This window comes from Glossina fuscipes, unplaced genomic scaffold, assembly GCF_014805625.2.
Source record: "Glossina fuscipes isolate IAEA_lab_2018 unplaced genomic scaffold, Yale_Gfus_2 1, whole genome shotgun sequence".
NCBI lineage: Eukaryota > Metazoa > Arthropoda > Insecta > Diptera > Glossinidae > Glossina > Glossina fuscipes.
In genome coordinates this window covers 21,329,058-21,347,830 of record NW_023998415.1, presented here as the reverse complement: position 1 = coordinate 21,347,830, position 18,773 = coordinate 21,329,058, and the positions used below count along the sequence as shown (strand labels likewise).

The 18,773-nt window shown below is 35.0% G+C and overlaps 2 protein-coding genes and 1 long non-coding RNA gene across 6 annotated transcripts; 1 reads left to right on the top strand and 2 right to left on the bottom strand.

Annotated features, from left to right (window-relative positions):
* Positions 1-1,124: 1,124 nt before the first annotated feature.
* LOC119632238 (dnaJ protein homolog 1) lies at positions 1,125-3,870 on the bottom strand. The gene is made up of 2 exons (XM_038025045.1): positions 3,530-3,870; positions 1,125-2,663 (listed from the first exon to the last, which is right to left on the bottom strand). Exon 2 carries the CDS (start codon positions 2,634-2,636, stop codon positions 1,623-1,625), a length of 1,014 nt encoding a protein of 337 aa, XP_037880973.1. The 5' UTR covers positions 2,637-2,663; positions 3,530-3,870; the 3' UTR covers positions 1,125-1,622.
* A 334-nt stretch (positions 3,871-4,204) lies between these two features.
* Positions 4,205-18,125, top strand: LOC119645113 (ubiquitin carboxyl-terminal hydrolase 47). 4 transcript variants are annotated; one of them, XM_038045031.1, is made up of 10 exons: positions 4,205-4,372; positions 12,827-13,038; positions 13,119-14,006; positions 14,131-14,621; positions 14,692-15,121; positions 15,186-17,132; positions 17,203-17,329; positions 17,394-17,464; positions 17,522-17,655; positions 17,725-18,125. In XM_038045031.1, the coding sequence occupies exons 1-10, from the start codon at positions 4,369-4,371 to the stop codon at positions 17,951-17,953; spliced, it is 4,533 nt and encodes a 1,510-aa protein (XP_037900959.1). In that variant the 5' UTR covers positions 4,205-4,368; the 3' UTR covers positions 17,954-18,125. The 4 variants fall into 4 exon arrangements, with proteins under 4 accessions (XP_037900959.1, XP_037900957.1, XP_037900960.1 ...); XM_038045029.1 differs by lacking the exon at positions 4,205-4,372 and adding an exon at positions 6,962-7,184; XM_038045032.1 differs by lacking the exon at positions 4,205-4,372 and adding an exon at positions 9,538-9,645.
* LOC119645115 lies at positions 6,101-7,981 on the bottom strand. The gene is made up of 3 exons (XR_005248617.1): positions 7,278-7,981; positions 6,765-7,182; positions 6,101-6,692 (listed from the first exon to the last, which is right to left on the bottom strand). It is a non-coding gene; the product is annotated as an uncharacterized LOC119645115 (long non-coding RNA).
* Positions 18,126-18,773: the final 648 nt, after the last annotated feature.

Genomic DNA, 18,773 nt, shown 5'->3' with positions numbered 1-18,773 from the left:
AGATGATTCAATAGACCCTGAGCGCTTCCGATTTGCCTTTGAAAGGTAAAGACTGTAATTACCAATGCGTTATTGTTGATCATGGATTTAACGCCGATATGGCTGGGCTTACGAATGTATTATCACTTGGTTTATACAAAACTTAATTCTAATTCTTTAATTAGAAATAAACGACGAAATCGTGAATCACTTAAATGAAAATCAAGTTTAATTTTCATATTCAGCGAAAAAACTAAAAAAAACTAAAAACCTAACGGACTTTCAACCTTGTAGCGTTTAGTTCGTTTAGTTTGGTCATGCGTAAAATTCTCAGCGTCTTTTGGGTAGGGTTCTGCTATCAATGAAAAAAGTAGCAGTTCTGTTAATTAACAGCCATTCGAAAAATGTTATGCGGCAAAGGCAAACAAACGTCCATGTTTTTAAGTGAATATGCACTATGGTAAACACATATATGCGAGTGTATGCATATGTACGAAAAAACGCAAAAAGTCAATAGAATAAACAACATTATCAAAATGACGCTTTTTTAGATTGTTACAGATGTTTCCCATCCTAGGTAAGAATTCATCAAAATATCTGAATAGGATTGAACAAATGCCGACAAAAAAATGCAGCACCTTCTACTCTTATGGCACAGAAGAATTAGTGGGCATTTTCCATTTCCTTTAGTGACATCAACGTAAAAGAATAAACAATCCTTCATGCTCTGGGCATGGGGATTTAAAATGAAACGAATCAAATAAAATATGTATTCGAAATGCCGGAGTAGTAGTAATCTTGGCCGTTTAAAGCATTCAAAGCAAAAAATACCTAACTACAACCGATATTCGATGCTGTTCTTTTCGACTCAAATACCTTGACTTTCAGTTCCTCTACTTCGCCTCTCGCCCGCAACAGCGCATGCAATAAGCCCCAAAAAAAATATCTAATCTGTCGATATCGACGATCGGCTTACCGAAAGTTATTTATAATCAGCGCTTTTTTATTAATAATTCGGACGAGTTTTAGCATTTTCCCACCAAAACTTCTGCGCAGAAAAGCGAAGAAATTGTATTGTTTTCACTTTTTATATTTTATTCACATTTCCAATCACTCAGTCTCTTTTCTTTTTATTTTTTCATCAAATACATACATATGCATAGAATACAAATCTCTTAGTGCTTTGCAAAATGATCAACGATGCATTTTATCCTAGCGTAAGTTTATCGAATGAATAATTTTGCATTACAACGGCGTTGGTTGTTCTGCGCCACAATTTATATACATTTTTTTATATATGCTTTTTTCCCTTTTTTTTTTTTTTTAATTAATTTATAGCCTAAAATACATAACTAAAAGTAAATAATACATTAAGTTACAACAGTAGCATTGGAAAGAAATTTGCATAGATAAAATGGAGATGTTACGTAGATAACATCGCTAGAAGGGGAAGGAGTGAAAACCGAAAGAAATCTTATTTGTTAAAAAACTTTGTAATGATCCCCCCATCGATTACAATTTGCTAATATTTGTTTAACCGGTGGATAATGATTAAGTATGTATAGGCATACTTAATCCTCCCGCCACTCGATTGTTTAGAATATATATATGCACTAAATGTTAAAGCAGAAATGGAAAAAGATTTAATTCGGGAGTATTTCGTTAAGTAATTCCTTAACTGGCGGTTGTAGCGTTTCGGGAAATTTGATGTCAAATGAGACAAGCAGGTCACCACGTCGGGAAGGCTCTTTGGGGAAAGGCAATCCTCGATTACTTATACGCTTGACTGTGTTGGGTTTTATTACTTCACCCTGTGTATTCACTGGAATTCTGTCGCCCTGCAATGTCGGCACATGAACACTTGTTCCGCACAATGCCTGCTTAAGATTGATCTTTGCATTGTATCTAATGTCAGTGCCTTCACGCTTAAACAATGAGTGCGGCTTATCCCTAATGATGAATATTATATCAGCGGGTATTTTTCCGGGAGTTTGGTCACCTTCTCTTTGGAAAGTAATTTTAGTACCTGATTTCCAACCCGGTTTTACTGTTATATTCAAAACCTTCTCCTCCTTACGGGATTGACCTGTTGCCATTGACATTCGTGAGATCTTCATTTTTTTTACGCAGCCTTTATCAACCTCTTCGAGAGAGACATAGAGGTCGTGTTCAATAGGAGGATCTTGTTGCTGTCGTTTGCGATTTGGTGGAGCATTAAACGAATGTGAACGAAACGCGCCGCCAGGACCACCACTCATGCCGGTATAGAGGTCATCATCACTCATGAAAATAGTCTGCTGTCCGAACATAGGGTCATCCATACCAAAGAATGCGCCAAAAGGATTGGAATTTCCGAAAAACTGCGCAAAGGTGGCACGCGCGTCACCGTGATATGTATAATTGCTACCTGGTTCGCCTGTTGATCCCGAAATTCCGGCTTTAAGACCCTCTTCGCCATATTGGTCATAAATATCGCGTTTCTTTTTATCTGACAACACCTCATAAGCCTCAGCAATCAGCTTAAAACGTTCCTCAGCTTGTGGGCTTTGATTCTTATCCGGATGATATTTTAACGCCAATTTGCGATACGCCTTCTTGATCTCATCATCGTTGGCAGTTTGTTTTATGCCAAGAGTCTCATAAAAATTTTTACTCATCTTATTATTTTACTAACCACTAAACCACTGTAAAAACAAAATTAAAAAAAATTTGCGTTAATACGTAAGAGAAAGTTTGTTCTTTTCTTTTGTTCAGTTTAGGATAAGTTTTTTCATATTCTTAATGCTAAGCAAAAACAGAAAGCTATGGGTGGAGGAATGTGAAACCTGCCCAATATGACTTAAGATGCTCATAAAGACGTGAAGATGTCTATGATTTTTATAAAAAATATAGATAATATCTCTTTAATAAACTTGGACACTTGGACAAACACAAATCACTTTATGTAAAAACGGAAAATCCACCATAGTTTAATTGATTCCTAAGTCCATAAAAGACCTACAAGGATTATACCCAGAATAAAACGATAAACCTATGGCATTTACCAGTAGTCATAAGGTATTGCAAATGGATAAAGAAATGCATTTCTCAAAAAGTACATAGTCAACGTTTACCTATTTTTTTTCATATCAAAACTTCCCAGAATATTCGAGATGTAAAAAGCAATTATGCCCAGTGAGCTGCTTGATTTGTTCAAATCCAAGATTTGTCTCGTTTCCTCACATTTGCAATATATGCGGCGATTCTCTCGTTACTAAATAAAACAAACATACATACATTCATACTTCAAATAACGAAAGCAAAAAACTACTTTTTGATAATCGTGTGTATGTATGTATTCATATATAAGTGCATTTAAGCAAAAATCACGTAATGCCCACAACACTTTTATTTGATAATTTGATTAATTTCCTTTCGCGAAATTCGCCCTTTGCAAAGAGAGCACACAGAACTCATTCATTTTTCATGAAATTTCCTATACTATCCAGCCAATTTTGTTTTGCTCATTAGGCAAAATAAAAAAATATCAAAGGTTTACCGCAACACTTACCTTTCACGACTCAAGCAAAAACAAAAAAAAAAAAAAAAGAAGGAAAATCGAATGTTTGCCAAATATTTAATATTTTTTCTGCGACCCCTTACAATCTTTTAGATATTTGTATTGTTTCTCTTCTCGTTCAGACTTGCTTTGCGATAAAAATCAATTAATATAATTATTAATTAATTGCTCTTTTGCTCACTTAGTTCTTTTAAATCAAATTTTCTTATATGTAAAGAAAGAATTACAAACAAAACGCAAATTGCTCTTTTGTCTTCTTCGAGAAAAATCCGCCGACGGTTATATCTGGCTTATTTGTTTGTTAATAATAAGGAGTTTTTTCTTTTCCACTCGTATTTATAAGCACTACGTTTCGTATTCTAGAAATTTCGAGACAGAAATGACATTTTTCATATACCTAGTTGCCATTTGGTTTTATATCAATCATACTACATATATACAAGAGTAAATAAATACGAAACGTTTTTCTGCCATTATTTATATTTCATAAATATAATTTCGTAAACAAAAGAAAGCATGAAAAGTCATCGAAAAAAGGAGAATAACTTGACAGCTGAAATGTCAAATGCCTGGCAAAGGCGAATTAACTACACGAATGAAAAAAAAAGAAGATGTTTGTTAGATTGTGAATATATGCAAAAAAAAAAATAAGTAAATAAAAAAATTAAACAAAAAGAAAAAAGTGTGCTTAGCATATTCAATATTTTCTGGTTTTTGGAATCAATAAAATAGAAAATTGAATCAAGTTGTACTTTGCAATTGTCAGCCAATAGAACGTAAGGACTGACATTGAAAATTTATTGCAAAAAAAGAAATACCGGATCAAAGATATGGGTAAGGCGACGTGAGACTTTTGAGAACTAAGAAAATCGCATTAACATCAATTTGTTAAACTTGCTAAGTGAAATCTTTTAATTCTAATATTTTACCAATAAAAGTGTACACATTTTTACAAAACAAACACTACCAAATATAATTAAGAATCTCATATCGATGATATAACTCATTTGCCAAAACTACAGGATTGCGCTAGTTTTGCATAATTTGGAAATTGATTTGACAAAAATATGTACGAATGTGTGTTAAGTGCGTGTGAATAAATATATATTTGTATATATATATATATATATAAGTGTTTGGACATTTTTTCATTTATGCCTTATAAAATCTAGATATATATATACAAGTGCACATGGCCGTTCACCTTCTCTGGTAAAAATTTACTTTCTTTTCCAGTAAAATTATCTTACTTGAAAAGGTGAAAAAAAAATGTTAGAATTTATCCCATATCTAACATTAAACATTTATAACTTACATGAGTTTAATATTAATTTTTATATGAGAATAATTTTGAAACTCCCTATTCCCTGCCCTACTCTCTGCCTATTTTATTATTATTAACTATATTTTTATTTTATTATCGGTATTAATTGCATATTGTGTTTGAAGCGAAAAAGAAAAGTCTAAGAACTAAGAAATTATCTTTAGAAAAATATTCTCTTGGGGGATCCGTATAGAATATTATTTGCAGTTTGTGTATGCTAAGTAGACTTTTTCTTTGATGGAACAGTGAATTATTTGCTAACCTAAATAAATTCTTTAGCTTATTAAAAACTGCATAATTTCTATAAGATAGGTCAAACATAGTCCCATAATCAAATAATTATTACTTCATAACTGTTTCTCTGTGCGCAATTTCAAAGAATAGTTCTTACGTTTACGCTTGCGAGCGAGGAGGGATGGGGGAGGACAAATAGAGGTAACATGCAAAAATGGCCATAAATAAATCGTATTGGCCATACATTGCCGATCAGCGTTAAAAGCGAAACTTTTGATTTCTTTCTATTGAAACTATGAATAAATGATCACGAAATCAACATTTTCTTAAAACTTACTTAACGTGGATTATTAGCCCATTTGCAAGGTAGAATTACATTTACCACCATATCAGTGGGCAACGGATGCTGACATTTTTGATCGCAAAAAGTAATGAGAAAGTGTGTTATATTGGATCGCCAAGGATGAAATTTGAAGATAATGGATTAAATGCCTACTATAAAACATTGCACACAATCTCTTATTTCTAAATTTCATTCTTGACTACCCAATAAATTGAAAATAATTTAAGCCGAACATAACATTAAATGAACATAATTTTTGTCTATTAAAGACTTGCTTACAAGAAAACGTTACATATTGTCAAAACGATTTCTTTTATCCCTTTGTTAAATAAGTGCAAAAGTAGAGTCTATTTAAAGTCTCTTATTTGACACATTTTCACACGTCATATACACTTAGCGTTTACCTTATTTCCTGACTAATCTAAAATGAATGCGCACTGTTTCTAGGATCCGCATGCTTTAAGAGGACGTGCGACACCTCACAACAGATATGTTTTAATTTATTATTATTATTATTATAAACTTAGCCAGAGAATAAATTCTAAGACTAAAGTAGTCTTAAAGCACTAGCATCTAAGGCTTTCGGCTTTATTAAAAACTCTACCGCACTTGAGATTTGAACCCACGACCATTAAGTTGCTAGTCGAGACTCTTGCCTACTCGGCCACTCAGGCGGATATGTTTTAATTTAATTTATTTGAATGGTTAATCATTAATAATATAGATGAAGAGAATTGAAACACATCTTCACACACTGTGCATTAATCATATATGTATAATTTTCTAGTATTTGCGAACGAGCTCGATTACGCTAACTTTTTGAGCCTTGCACAAGAGAATTCAGAGCCTATTCCATTTGTCGATTCACGGGATAATTTATTTGGTCTTCAGATTTAGCCTCATCAAGGTGAGAAATCATTTTAGAATATGTTTGCTCTTCGTGATAAAGCGTCCTGCAAAGACAAACAAACAAAGATATATGATAAAGCGTATACATATCCTCTTGAGTCGAGGTAGGAATTTACCGTTTTAGTAAAGGGATAAAGCCACCCCAAAATGGGGGAGGCTCATGTTCATTTTATAGCTATTTTTTTTCTCGGCCTTTGTTACGGTCGAAGCCAAAATGCGCTTGATTACATATACGGAAATCTTGACTATGTCTGGAAAAATAAGCTCTAAGTGGCGGTGAATAACTGTCTCCGAGGCATTCTTATGGTAAACGCAAGCGTGGTACAGGATATCATTACATTTGCCTAAACTTTTCAAATACAATTTATCAATTTAATGAATAATTAGAAATTTAATCTTCATTCATAACACATTACTTGATACACATACTCCGCAATACTGCTTGTGTGATAAACTTCCGTCCATTAAATTTAAATGAATAATGAAACTTATATTATGCGACCACAGATACCATGCATATTCCAGGTGCTTTTTTTATTAACACTTTTTTTGACGACGAGTATTAAGCCCGTTGTTAATATGCGCAGATTCACTATCAAATTTAAAACCATCTACACTTGTAATAATGCATTGTTGTTATAAATGGGTTTGTAATTCCAGTGTCAGGATATTGCTGCTGATATATAGTATGAACTGGACCAGTGTGCAATGGAGGTGGGATTTCAATCTCAAATTGTTCGATGATTACCTACTTTACAATGTTATATGCAGTGTACTTAAGATTTTCTGTAAAGCTAGGATTGTGTGGGCGTCTATAATTGCTTACATGCTCCCCTGTAAGAGACATTGCAATCTTATTATTTTTATACATTATTATTATACATATTTGCTATTATTAATTATCAATTTAATTTTTAAGCCAGACTTACTTTAATCTTAGTTAACAAACAAACAATATTAATAATAATATCGTTGGTCTACAAAATTTCTATTAATACTTGTTCGAATCTATTGTGGATGTGAGTGTAGGCGGATCACACTTATCTTCAAACTAAGCCTGTAGCTAACAAATTAACACCGGTGTCTGTCAAGTTTCCAAAATTTTCTCCTTCGATTTCGCAGACAGAGCGAGGAAGGGAAGAGAGTCACCAAGACGACATTACTAAATTGGCTCGGAATTTTACGCTGATTAAAACCATTTAACATTTCTATGCGTATAGCTAAGTACGAGTACCAATTAACAGAGCTTTCAGGCAAAAAAGATAGCACGTTTTGTTCATATTTAAACGTAATCCGCTCTATTGTTAGCCTTGTAAACGCAAGAAAATTAATGATGATCTTATTTTTTTAGGTTTCAAACTTCCAAACTTATTGTAGACATAGACACGTATGACATCCATGTCAATTCATTTGTAATGGGTAAAAGAAACACTAAACGGGGTTAAGAACGCCTAACCAACAATAAACTTACAAATGACGATGTCTTTGAAGTCTGTGCAAACTTAGTGTCTCGCCTTGAGAGCGAAAGATTACATATAATACAGTTAAGAGAGTTCCGCCATCATCATCATCATTTGAAAATATGTAAAAAATTTTGCAAACAATTTTAAAAACGTACAGCGTAGTAAAATTTAAAACAAAAAAAAATTCTTAAAAAAATCTTCGATTAAAAAATTCAAAAAAACTTAATTTTTATTTTTTTTCCAAATTTCACATATATGCCACAATACAAATGGAAAAGGCTTCTTGTAACTATTTGAACCCTGAAGAGTTATGAAACTAATAAAACTTCTTAACCTACCCTTGTTTACTTGACATAAGCTTCCGCTTCATTCCGCTTACAAAGTAATTCTTCACCTAATCAACTATTGCAATCACTTTTACTCATGCATTCTTATCTTTTAGAGTACATGACCTCTACGGCACAAAGTGCCCATGTTTACGGGCAACAAACATTTCAGTGAGGATGGGGAAAAAACGTTTGTCAATCTATTTTGAAACTTGTTTTGGTGATATCCAAAAATATTTTATAACGGCATGGCATACATAAGGAATATCATAAAATATGCGATGATACAGATCCAACTTTTTAACTAATTACTATTAACGTATTAACGTTATATAAAATGAAATAAAAATTTGATTGCTACAGCATTCACGTCCGCGAACGTGTTAATCACAAAAAAAATTAAAGATGAATAGCCTGAGTAAGAGAGCAGGCGAGAATTGCGACTACCAACTTAACGTTCGCGGGTTCAAATCTCGAATGCGGTAGGGCTGTCTTTGGTCATAGCCGCAGCGAATTCCCAGTTGGTAGAGGGATAACATTTATCGTTTGTGAACACACACACGTGAGGCTGTGGCCAACATCTCTCCCCTTTTTTTCTCTCAGCTCTCTTCTCTCTGACTGTCATCGTGTTACACGAATAGACGACATTTCCCAAATAATTGGCCACATAAAAAAAAAAAAAAAAAAAAATATGTGAACTCATAGACGGCCACTTTCCACGCTCACTCATTGTTCAAAACTCGAATATTAAAAGTGATTACTATTAATGCAGCATTTCGATATCAATCAAATTTGGACTTGATCATTTTTTTAATAATAAATTTATGTTCATAACGTTTATTACTATCGGAATATCACTTAATATGAAGAGAAAGGAGGCTGCTAATGTAATCCGCAGTTGTTATTGATAAGCATTATATATTTATAAATAAATAAAGTAATAGAAAATTTTGCATAAAACATAAAACAGCGCCAAATAAGAAAAGTCCAACCAAAATACGCACAAATAACGGCTCTTTTGTATTTTCTTTTTCTCTTTCGAATTTGAAATAAAAGAGAATCGATCGACCGTCAAACGTTTCTTTTGAGGAGAATTCGTGAAAATTGTTGAGGAAATTTTGTGAAAATTCTCGAGAAACGCTTAAGTGTCACCTTTAAACGCTATCGGATCGGTTAGTAAGCGCGTGAATAAATTTTACATTTGTAACTGTAGCGTATAGCAAGATATTGCCGACCGAATTGAAGCGCCCATCAAAAAAAATAAAGAAAAAAAAAAAAACAAAAAACTCGGTCCAAAAATATTAAGCATTTGAAAATTTCTTTAAATATATTTTTTTATTAGAAAAAGAAAATAAGCGCCATATAATCGGGTTGTTTTTTGTTTTTGTTGTTTTTTTTTTTTTTTTTTTTGTAGTTTTTTGTAGTTTTTTGTTTTGTTTTATTTACTAGTATTATTATATTGTTGATATTGTTCGGAAGCGAGTCACCAAGCAGCTAAAAAGAAAAAGGTAAAATACCCTCAATCCGGACATGTTCACTTGTTCAGTTGTATTAATGTGCATGGTTTTTCGAATGCCTACTTGCGTCCCACTTTCGTAATCACATTCTAAATAATATGCTTTCCCTTTACATCTACTCGGACGTATATGTATGCGTTTGTGTGTGCATATATATGAAAGGAATTATTATTATTTTGAATTTTATTTTGATCCTTTTCAAATGTGCACAACTAAACTATATATAGTGAATAATTTGAAGATTGATTGAGAATAAATTTTAAATAAAATTGACTTCTGTCTCGATTCTCGCCTTTTGTTTGTGCTTTTATTTTTAGCCAAGGAATTGAATTCTCTTTTACTTATTTATTTTTTAATTTAGTTTTATAAAAATAGCAACATGGGCAGTGTGCTGCTGCATATATATATATATGGGTGTGTGTGTGTGTGTGTGTGCGGACATAGTGTGTGGATATAGACTTTCTAAGTTGAAAATATATATATATATATTTATACATATATATTTATATATATAAGTGAAAATACAAATAACCATAACCACAAGTAAAAATATAAATAACTCCAGCAGAAACGAAAGAAAGAAAACCTAATGCTGCATTATACATCTGACTCGCTAGAATCGAACAATTGAGTAATCGTTTTAATTGAATTTGAGAATTTCATTTCGAAAAATATTTTCAGAAAATTCTTTAAAAATCGCTTAATTGCATATTTGTCCAATTTTCATTACTCTTTTTCTTTTCCCCAATTTCGGAAAGTAATCTTCGGTTGCTTTCTAATTTCTCTTTGACTACATATTTATGGATATTTGCTTGCATATCGTCGGCACACATGATCAGAATACTTAATAATATGCTGTAAACAAAATGTGTGCAAATATGTATGTATGCATACGCATATATATATATATAGAAACGTATCCATCTGCATTCGATAATATACGCATAATAAGGATCATAATCCTTTAACTAACTACGGCAGCTAAGTATAATTGATAGATGGGGAGACCTCTTGATGCAAGCTTTCTCATCCAAAAAGGTTCATATTAATGCAATCGTCATATTGCTCTTGTTTTCCATTCATATGAAACATGCATGCCCTCGGCCAGCCGCTCGCTGAGTATATCATCGTTGTCGTTGTCGTTGTCGTTGTCGTCGTCGTCGTCGTCTGTGTCATTTTGGCCTAAAGCCAACTATTTTCATTTAGCAAAGTAACACAGCACTCTTGCTTCCTGTGTTCAAAATTATTTAAAGAATAGTCAAATAAAACAAAAAGCAGCAACTGTTACCGGTAAACTATGAACGCACGTACATATACCACATACAGAGTAAATGGGCGAACGTTAATGTAGCGCCTGAATGCTCTCATGCATGCGCAATAAACAAATGTAAAGCAATTTTATAAGCACTCCGAAGTAATGATGGCTAAGGCGGTATGATGAAAATCCTTACTATCCTTAAAATGCAAGGTAAGTCCTTGCACTTAGATCTGACGTTCATTCGAAAAAATAACAAAAAATAGAATAAATCTATGAACAACGATCAAGCAATAATAATAATAATAATAATAATAAGTAAGAAAATCATATTCGGCTGTGGTCGAATTCCTTATGCCCACCAACATTATTTTAAGATGGAACATGCAAATAATTGTTTATTGTTGCAGTTCATGAGCGATGAGCAAAATACGAATTTTTGGCTTAAGAAAGCAGAGGTTGTCTCACTTTACTTTCGACTGTGACCGTCTCCATCCACCAAGCAGACGGACATACCTAAATTGATTTATCTTTTTAATCCCGGCATCCTTCTTTCGGGATATTTGCGACTATTTCCATAAAATAAATATATGCTCATCCTTCGGTGCCCTAGATATGAAAGGAGCCGCCCAGAATGCCTGACAAGCATCACGCGTACCATACATGAGAAGCGCAAGAAACCACAATTCCCAAATTTCAAGATTGATTTTCTTATCTTACTTGTAATTCGTAGGATGATCGAAAGCAGCAAGGATTATATTTATGATTTATTTGAATGTGAATATAGGTTTCCTATTGGGAAAAATCAATGTTCTATTCGTCATTCAAGCTCAGAGGATCCCAATATAGGTTACCGTAAATCTAACTGTATTTCCTTTGGCTTCGCTGTTGTTTGATTGATGGAACATTAGACTACAACTTGTCGTGTTTAAACTTGGATAAGGTATGACACTAGAGGAAAGTTCCGTTTGGCCACGAATCGAATTTTTTCAAATACCTCGACAAACCGTTTTTGCTAAAACGAACATATTCAACCGATATCACATTTCATTGCCTATGTGCCCACATACATACATTATATATATATATATATATATATATATCTGGGATATTTAATTTCAATAGCGTAAAACGTAATTTAGATGCGGATGAATTTTGAATTTTTTGCTTAAAATTTGAGATAGGAGCGAACGTTATATAACATATTGTTTTCATGATCGTTGGAACGCTTGTTAACAAAAATTGTTACGCGATTACATAAGAAGTGCACAAGCAATGACTGATTGTTGAAGCAACAAAGTCTTGCTCCTCTACAGATGGCAAATAAGCTTAATCTGATTTCTGCATATCTTGTTTGCTACACGTCCTGCGTGCTTACTTTCAGAACTATATAATAAATGCGTTCGCAATTATATAAAATTCTTTGCCGTAATTTGCACTAACTTAGCGTCCGTCCGTCCCTTATTCAACATTAGTAGTTGTAGTGCCGTCCCCGTAGACATATCGTTTTTGAAAGTATATCTTAAATAAATACATTTTTATAAATTTACATATACATATACATATACAATTATATATGGAAAAGTCGAGTAATAATTGTAACACAAATATGCGCAAATATTTTGTTTGCAAATAGCCATAAACTGTCCGCCGAACTCAAAGTTCATTTTTTCTGGTTATATACAGAGCTATATATATATATATATATATGCGCATAAGCGCGTGTATGTGAATTGTGAAAGATGGCCTTCGTTTGATTATTCTTTATCGAAACTAATGGAGGATGTAAGAGAAATGTGCGTCACCCGCCAGAATTGTTCATTGATTTTAGTAGTGGTGTCACATTGCGTTCGCATCGAAGAAATTCCTAAATGAAATTTTTTAAGATTTTCTTCGATTTCTTATTATCGTCTACAGATTATCCGGACGGTAACGCTATGGTTCAACTTGATCACGAGAATTCAATACAATGCGTTGTGCATGACAAGACGCCCGACTCTGAGCAAAGGAAAATTAATATTGTGGTACGACCCCCCTATACAGTGGGAAAAGTAATTGCCGATATAAAGACCCAATATCGTTACGACAAATTTGATTTGATTTTACAACCAAATTCCGGCACTGACTTGGTAGGTTATGTTTTTGTGCTTCGCCTCTACTTACTTTACTCTATTTATTTATCAATTAATGATTAATGCTTGCGCAAAAGGTTTACTTGAATGATCATCAACCGGAACTATTGTATAATGTGCCGGGCTTTGAGCAGAAAGAAAAGAATTACTTTATTTTATTTCCCGCCGGCAAATGGGACGGAAACGTAAAGTTCCGTTATGATATAGCTATGGGTAATTCTGCTCATGCTCTGCCCAATGGAAGCGCAGCACCAAAAAGCCTTATTATGTTTAATGACCACAATATCAGTATAAATAACAACGGTGTCGATATCAGTACCAGTACCAGTAGTAGCAGCAATATTGATAATAACAATGTAAATAATATTGCAAGTAGTGGCGTGACTAATGGCGCTAATGGCTCCATAAATCATTCAGATGAAGATATGCCTGTTCTGAATTCAAGAGGGATGCATATTCCAACGAACGATGCAAATGTTTCGCCACCATCGTCAATGACTACCGTAACGAATGCCACAAATACAGATTCATTAAACCTTAGTCCCATGTCTGAACCGGATCCGTTGTCGGATGATGACTTAGCATTGGGCGCATCAGCCAGTCCCCCAGAGACCGAACCCATGCAATGTGGCGCGCCTCTCTCTCTCGCGCACACATCGTCGCCGAACTTCAATTTGAGTCAATATGGAGTTTATCGCGACTTATCAGATACCCTAATTGAGGCTGAAAAAAAATATCGTTTATCTTCGTTGCCTTCACTTTCCCCTGCCGCTGCTGGAATATCAAGCAACAATGGTTACGTAGGTCTGGTCAATCAGGCAATGACATGTTACCTTAATAGTCTTCTGCAAGCTCTGTTTATGACGCCGGAATTTCGGAACGCGCTCTATCGCTGGGAATTCGACAACGATCACGAGGCCAAAAATATTCCCTATCAATTGCAGAAACTCTTTCTCAATTTGCAGGTGAATATATTGAGCTTCCTAACGTGAATAACTGAACTAAGTTGTTTAATTTTGATAATGTGATTTATTGACCGCCACCGAATTTAATTTCTGTGACGAACATTTCCTTAACACTAATTTTCAGACATCGAAAAAGTCAGCTGTCGAAACTACTGATTTAACTCGGAGCTTCGGTTGGAATTCATCGGAAGCATGGCAGCAACACGACATTCAGGAACTGTGCCGGGTTATGTTCGATGCTCTCGAGCATAAATTTAAAAATACCAAACAGGTTAATCTTATAGCCAATCTTTACGAAGGTAAAATGATTGACTATGTAAAGTGCTTCGACTGCAATACGGAGAAAACACGAGCCGATACCTTCCTTGATATACCTTTGCCAGTACGACCTTTTGGGAGCACAGCTGCTTATGGCAGCATTGAAGAAGCTTTACGAGCCTTTGTACAGCCAGAGACATTAGATGGCAATAATCAATACTTCTGTGAGAAATGTAACAAAAAATGTGATGCTCATAAAGGATTAAAATTTAAAAATTTCCCATATATATTGACTTTACATTTGAAAAGATTCGATTTCGATTATCAAACAATGCATCGCCTCAAACTGAACGACAAGTAAGTATATATATATATATATATATATGGCATGCAATTACAGTATGTTTTGCGTATTGTTTGTTCGTAGAGTTACTTTTCCACAAGTGCTAAATTTAAGCACCTTTATAACGTCTGGGGGGAATGAATCGGCTCAAACGAACGGTAGCATTCCGAATGGATCATCAGCTACAACGGATGATTGTAGCACAACGGACAGCGGCTCTGCTATGGAGGAAGATAATTGGAGCAGTGGCATAACTACGACTAACTCTATTTACAACGTAATCGACATGAACGACGAGGACCAGGACGAGGGCATCGATATGAGTTCAAGCACGGATCATCGCAATCGCATTAACAGTAGTCAGCATGCCAAAAATGGATCTAATCAATACGCATACGAATTATTTGCGATTATGATTCATTCGGGTAGTGCGTCCGGAGGTCACTACTATGCTTACATTAAAGAGTTTGAGAACAGTGAATGGTATTGTTTTAATGATCAGTCAGTCACACCGGTATGTGTCCAAACAGTACTCAATTGCTTAATTTTCATTTTATATTTTACCTATGCTACAACAGATAACACAAGATGATATACAGAAATCGTTCGGCGGTGGCTCCAGCAAAGGTTATTATTCCAGCGTTTATAGTTCAAGTACAAATGCTTACATGTTGATGTACCGGCAAATCGATCCAAAGCGTAATGAAAAGGTTTTAAGGGTTGACGATTTTCCAGCACACATTAAAACGCTCGCTGAGAAACTTGGACACGAAGAAGAATTGCGAATAACACGAAGTGGTGGCGGGAGCGCTTCTAGCAGCAACGCTCGTCATCGTCCCATTTCGGATTTAGCGTTACCGGAGCATATTAAGCCACGTGTTTACTTTTACAATCCCGAACTAAGGAAACTAAAAATGACTAGAGTATATATTACGCAAAAGTTCGATCTTAATAGTGTCTTAGAGTCCGCATATCAAATGCTGAGTGTAGAGCAATTTGCGCCATTAACACACTGCCGCCTTGTCGCTTATGATCCCGCAGCTGAGCGCATAATACGATCGTTTGAAAACACCACTAACACTTTGTTTAATGAAATTCGAAATGCTGGTGATGACCCTATAGAATTTTTGTTGGAATATAGAGCTGATGGCCAAGAGTTTGAAATTTATGAGCCGGATGGTGCAACGTGGTATGTTTTCATGGTCAATCTATCTACAATGGAAATGGACGGACCATTTTTCGTATATTCCCAAGCCTTAGAAAACAATCCCATATTGAAGCGCTCAATAGCCACGCGTTTGAATGTAAGTGAAGAACATCTACTTGTGGCAACTACTCAACGTCATAAGAAGGCTTTTGCTGCCTGCGATCTGTTACCTAATACTGAAACACAACAACATCTACAGAAATTAGCTCGTTCACGGTTCAAGGATATCACATATTTATTTTTGAATGTACCCAGTACGGATGCGACGAACTTAGAGATAATTGATATACCGTATGACGGTATATCAGCAAGGCAAGATCAGCTAACCCCAGCTGGAGATGCGGTGCCTGATGGATCCAGTGCTTGTACCGAAATCTACGACTCACGTGCATCCGGAGACTCAGCACAACCCGCTAACTTTTCACATAATCTTGATAACCTTGGTGGCAATATCCTTACCACGCCGGCCTTAAAGTTCGCTGTTGGGCATGAATCCAATTCTGAGGATAGTAGTTTAAGCGATGGCGATCGTACTCTAGTTGAAAACTTACAAAATCGGGGAGGTGGCGACAGCCAAATTTCTAGCACTAGTCATTCGCCTCAATTATCAAGTCCCGAAGATGAGAATCGCCAGGATTCTATCAACCGCGTCAATGCCTTCTACAGTGCCTGCTATGAATTAAGCCAAAGCGAACCAGTCGTTGATCCACAGGCGACACAATTCTTTCACGCGATCAAACTTGACGTTATGGACACAGCCACTCTTCTCTCCAATAGACACCATAATCCATATAGTGACCTGGACTCGGGCGAAGATGTTGCTCGTAAACCAATGCGTTCATATAAAATCCTTGTTGATTCCCACATGAAATTAAGTGTTCTTAAGAGACATATAGAGCGCCTTATCAACGTCCCGCAAAAATATTTTCAAATTCATCATAAACATGACAAGAAACTCCTCAGCATGTCTCAGTCGCTGGTTTACTTTAGCGAGGGTGAAGTATTGAGCGTAGAGTTGGGCAAAGAGCTTTTGCCAGAGGAGCATCGAGCAAAAATTTATTTTATGCGCTTGTCGGAATTTAACAACGATACGGCACGAGTCGCCTTTATCTGCGAATGGATTTATACGGACGCTACGCCAGTCATAGTAGCTAAGAAAGCATTAATAGCCAAACTGCAACGCATTGACGGCGTTAAATATAAAACGCTCACATTAGACAATTGTCGGTTATGGCTTAAGGGTGGTCGCAGCCCTATTAGAATATACGCCGATAATGAAACTATGGGCAGCGATGTGCTTTCATCAGCTTCAATGGAGGTAGCAATAACAATATTGTTTGATTTTTTTATATATATATATATGAAAAATAAGTTTTCTTTTGCTTAAGTTCATTATACAAGAATGTGAAGACGGAGTTTCACCAAACATTGGGGAGGATGGTTTAGTCATATTTGTGCGTCGTTGGTATCCCGATACATTGGAATTGGGGCGATTCCAAGAGATTGCTTTGGAAAGTGAGTAATTTTCCTAGTACCGTAGTACAAATTTTATCAAATCTTTATACGTCATTTCTTGCAGAGCACAGCGAAATACAGAATGCTTTATCAAAATTGTCTGGCATACCAGAAGAAAATATTGCCTATACCAAGGTAAGTAGAGACATATTTATCGCTTCCATTGCGATATAAAATCTTTATTATACTTAGGTAAATGGCTACTTCCCGAATACTAATGTTTCCCTTTTGAGTATAAATAATGCTATGAGCTGGATCTCAATGCCCGCCACGGTCGACAAGTATCCATTAATTAGCACGGTCACCGGAAATATGTACTTTTACAAGTAGGTTAACACGCGGTAAGCTTTGCAGAAAAAATACAAATTTAAGAGGACCTTTTCTACTAATTTTAGGGATGTAACAACAACTGCCAAGGAACTAACAAACGAAGAACGTAGAGAATGGAGTGCTAAAGAAAAATCCCGTCTTGATCGTCTGGGATGTATATCCACATCTAGATTTTCTCCTCGGCGTGAACGGGCACTCAAAATTTACTTAGACCCTCCTGCTGCTGGCACCAATAGCACAACGGTCATGCCACCGCCAGATGCCAACACCACAATGATTGACGATCTATCTTAAATTAGCAAAGGACGGATTTTAAAAAAAAATGCGTTATTTCACTTCGCTTTTGTAGGAATACTAACATAACACGATATGATTGATAATAACAGCAATATCAAAATTAGAAAAAGTGTTACTTTATGTTGCTTTCTTTATAAACCGAACTCCAAAAAAAAAAAACAAAAACAAATTAACTTACTGTTCGAACAAAGTAAAATAGACAACAAATTAAATTGGAATTTGTTTACAATACAGACAAGCGCTGAACCGTTAAGGATGCTTTCAAACATTCGTACACTCGTACGAATATCTAGTTAGAAGCGCACACCGTTAGCATTATTCATTTCTGTTCACATTATTAAGCTTTGGGCAGATTAACCTCTTAAGCGATTTGCCGCCCCCTCCCCCTTAAAATCCTAGTTCTAAAGAATGAAAGATAAAAACAACCGCGGATATTCATATTTAAACTATGATACAAATTAGTATAGCTTACCCCGTAGACACATACGTACATAAAACGACGAAATCTTTTTTTCCATCATAGATATAATGAACCTATGTTTCCATCGCCAACTCCCTTCGTATATTTCTACTCTAACAACGTTCCGAAAATAAGCTATCTATATATGTATGTATGCACTTTCAATGCAATGTCAACAGCAGATATAGATTTTATAAACACATCTATTACATACAAATACACTATTTTCTTCTATTTTGAATGAGAGAGACTGTTTATTAAATATTACAATAAAAAGAAAAAAAACTGAAACAAAACGACGTCAATCATCTTCTTCTTTTTTTTTTTTTTTTTTTCATATTCAAAGTTTATCTTTTG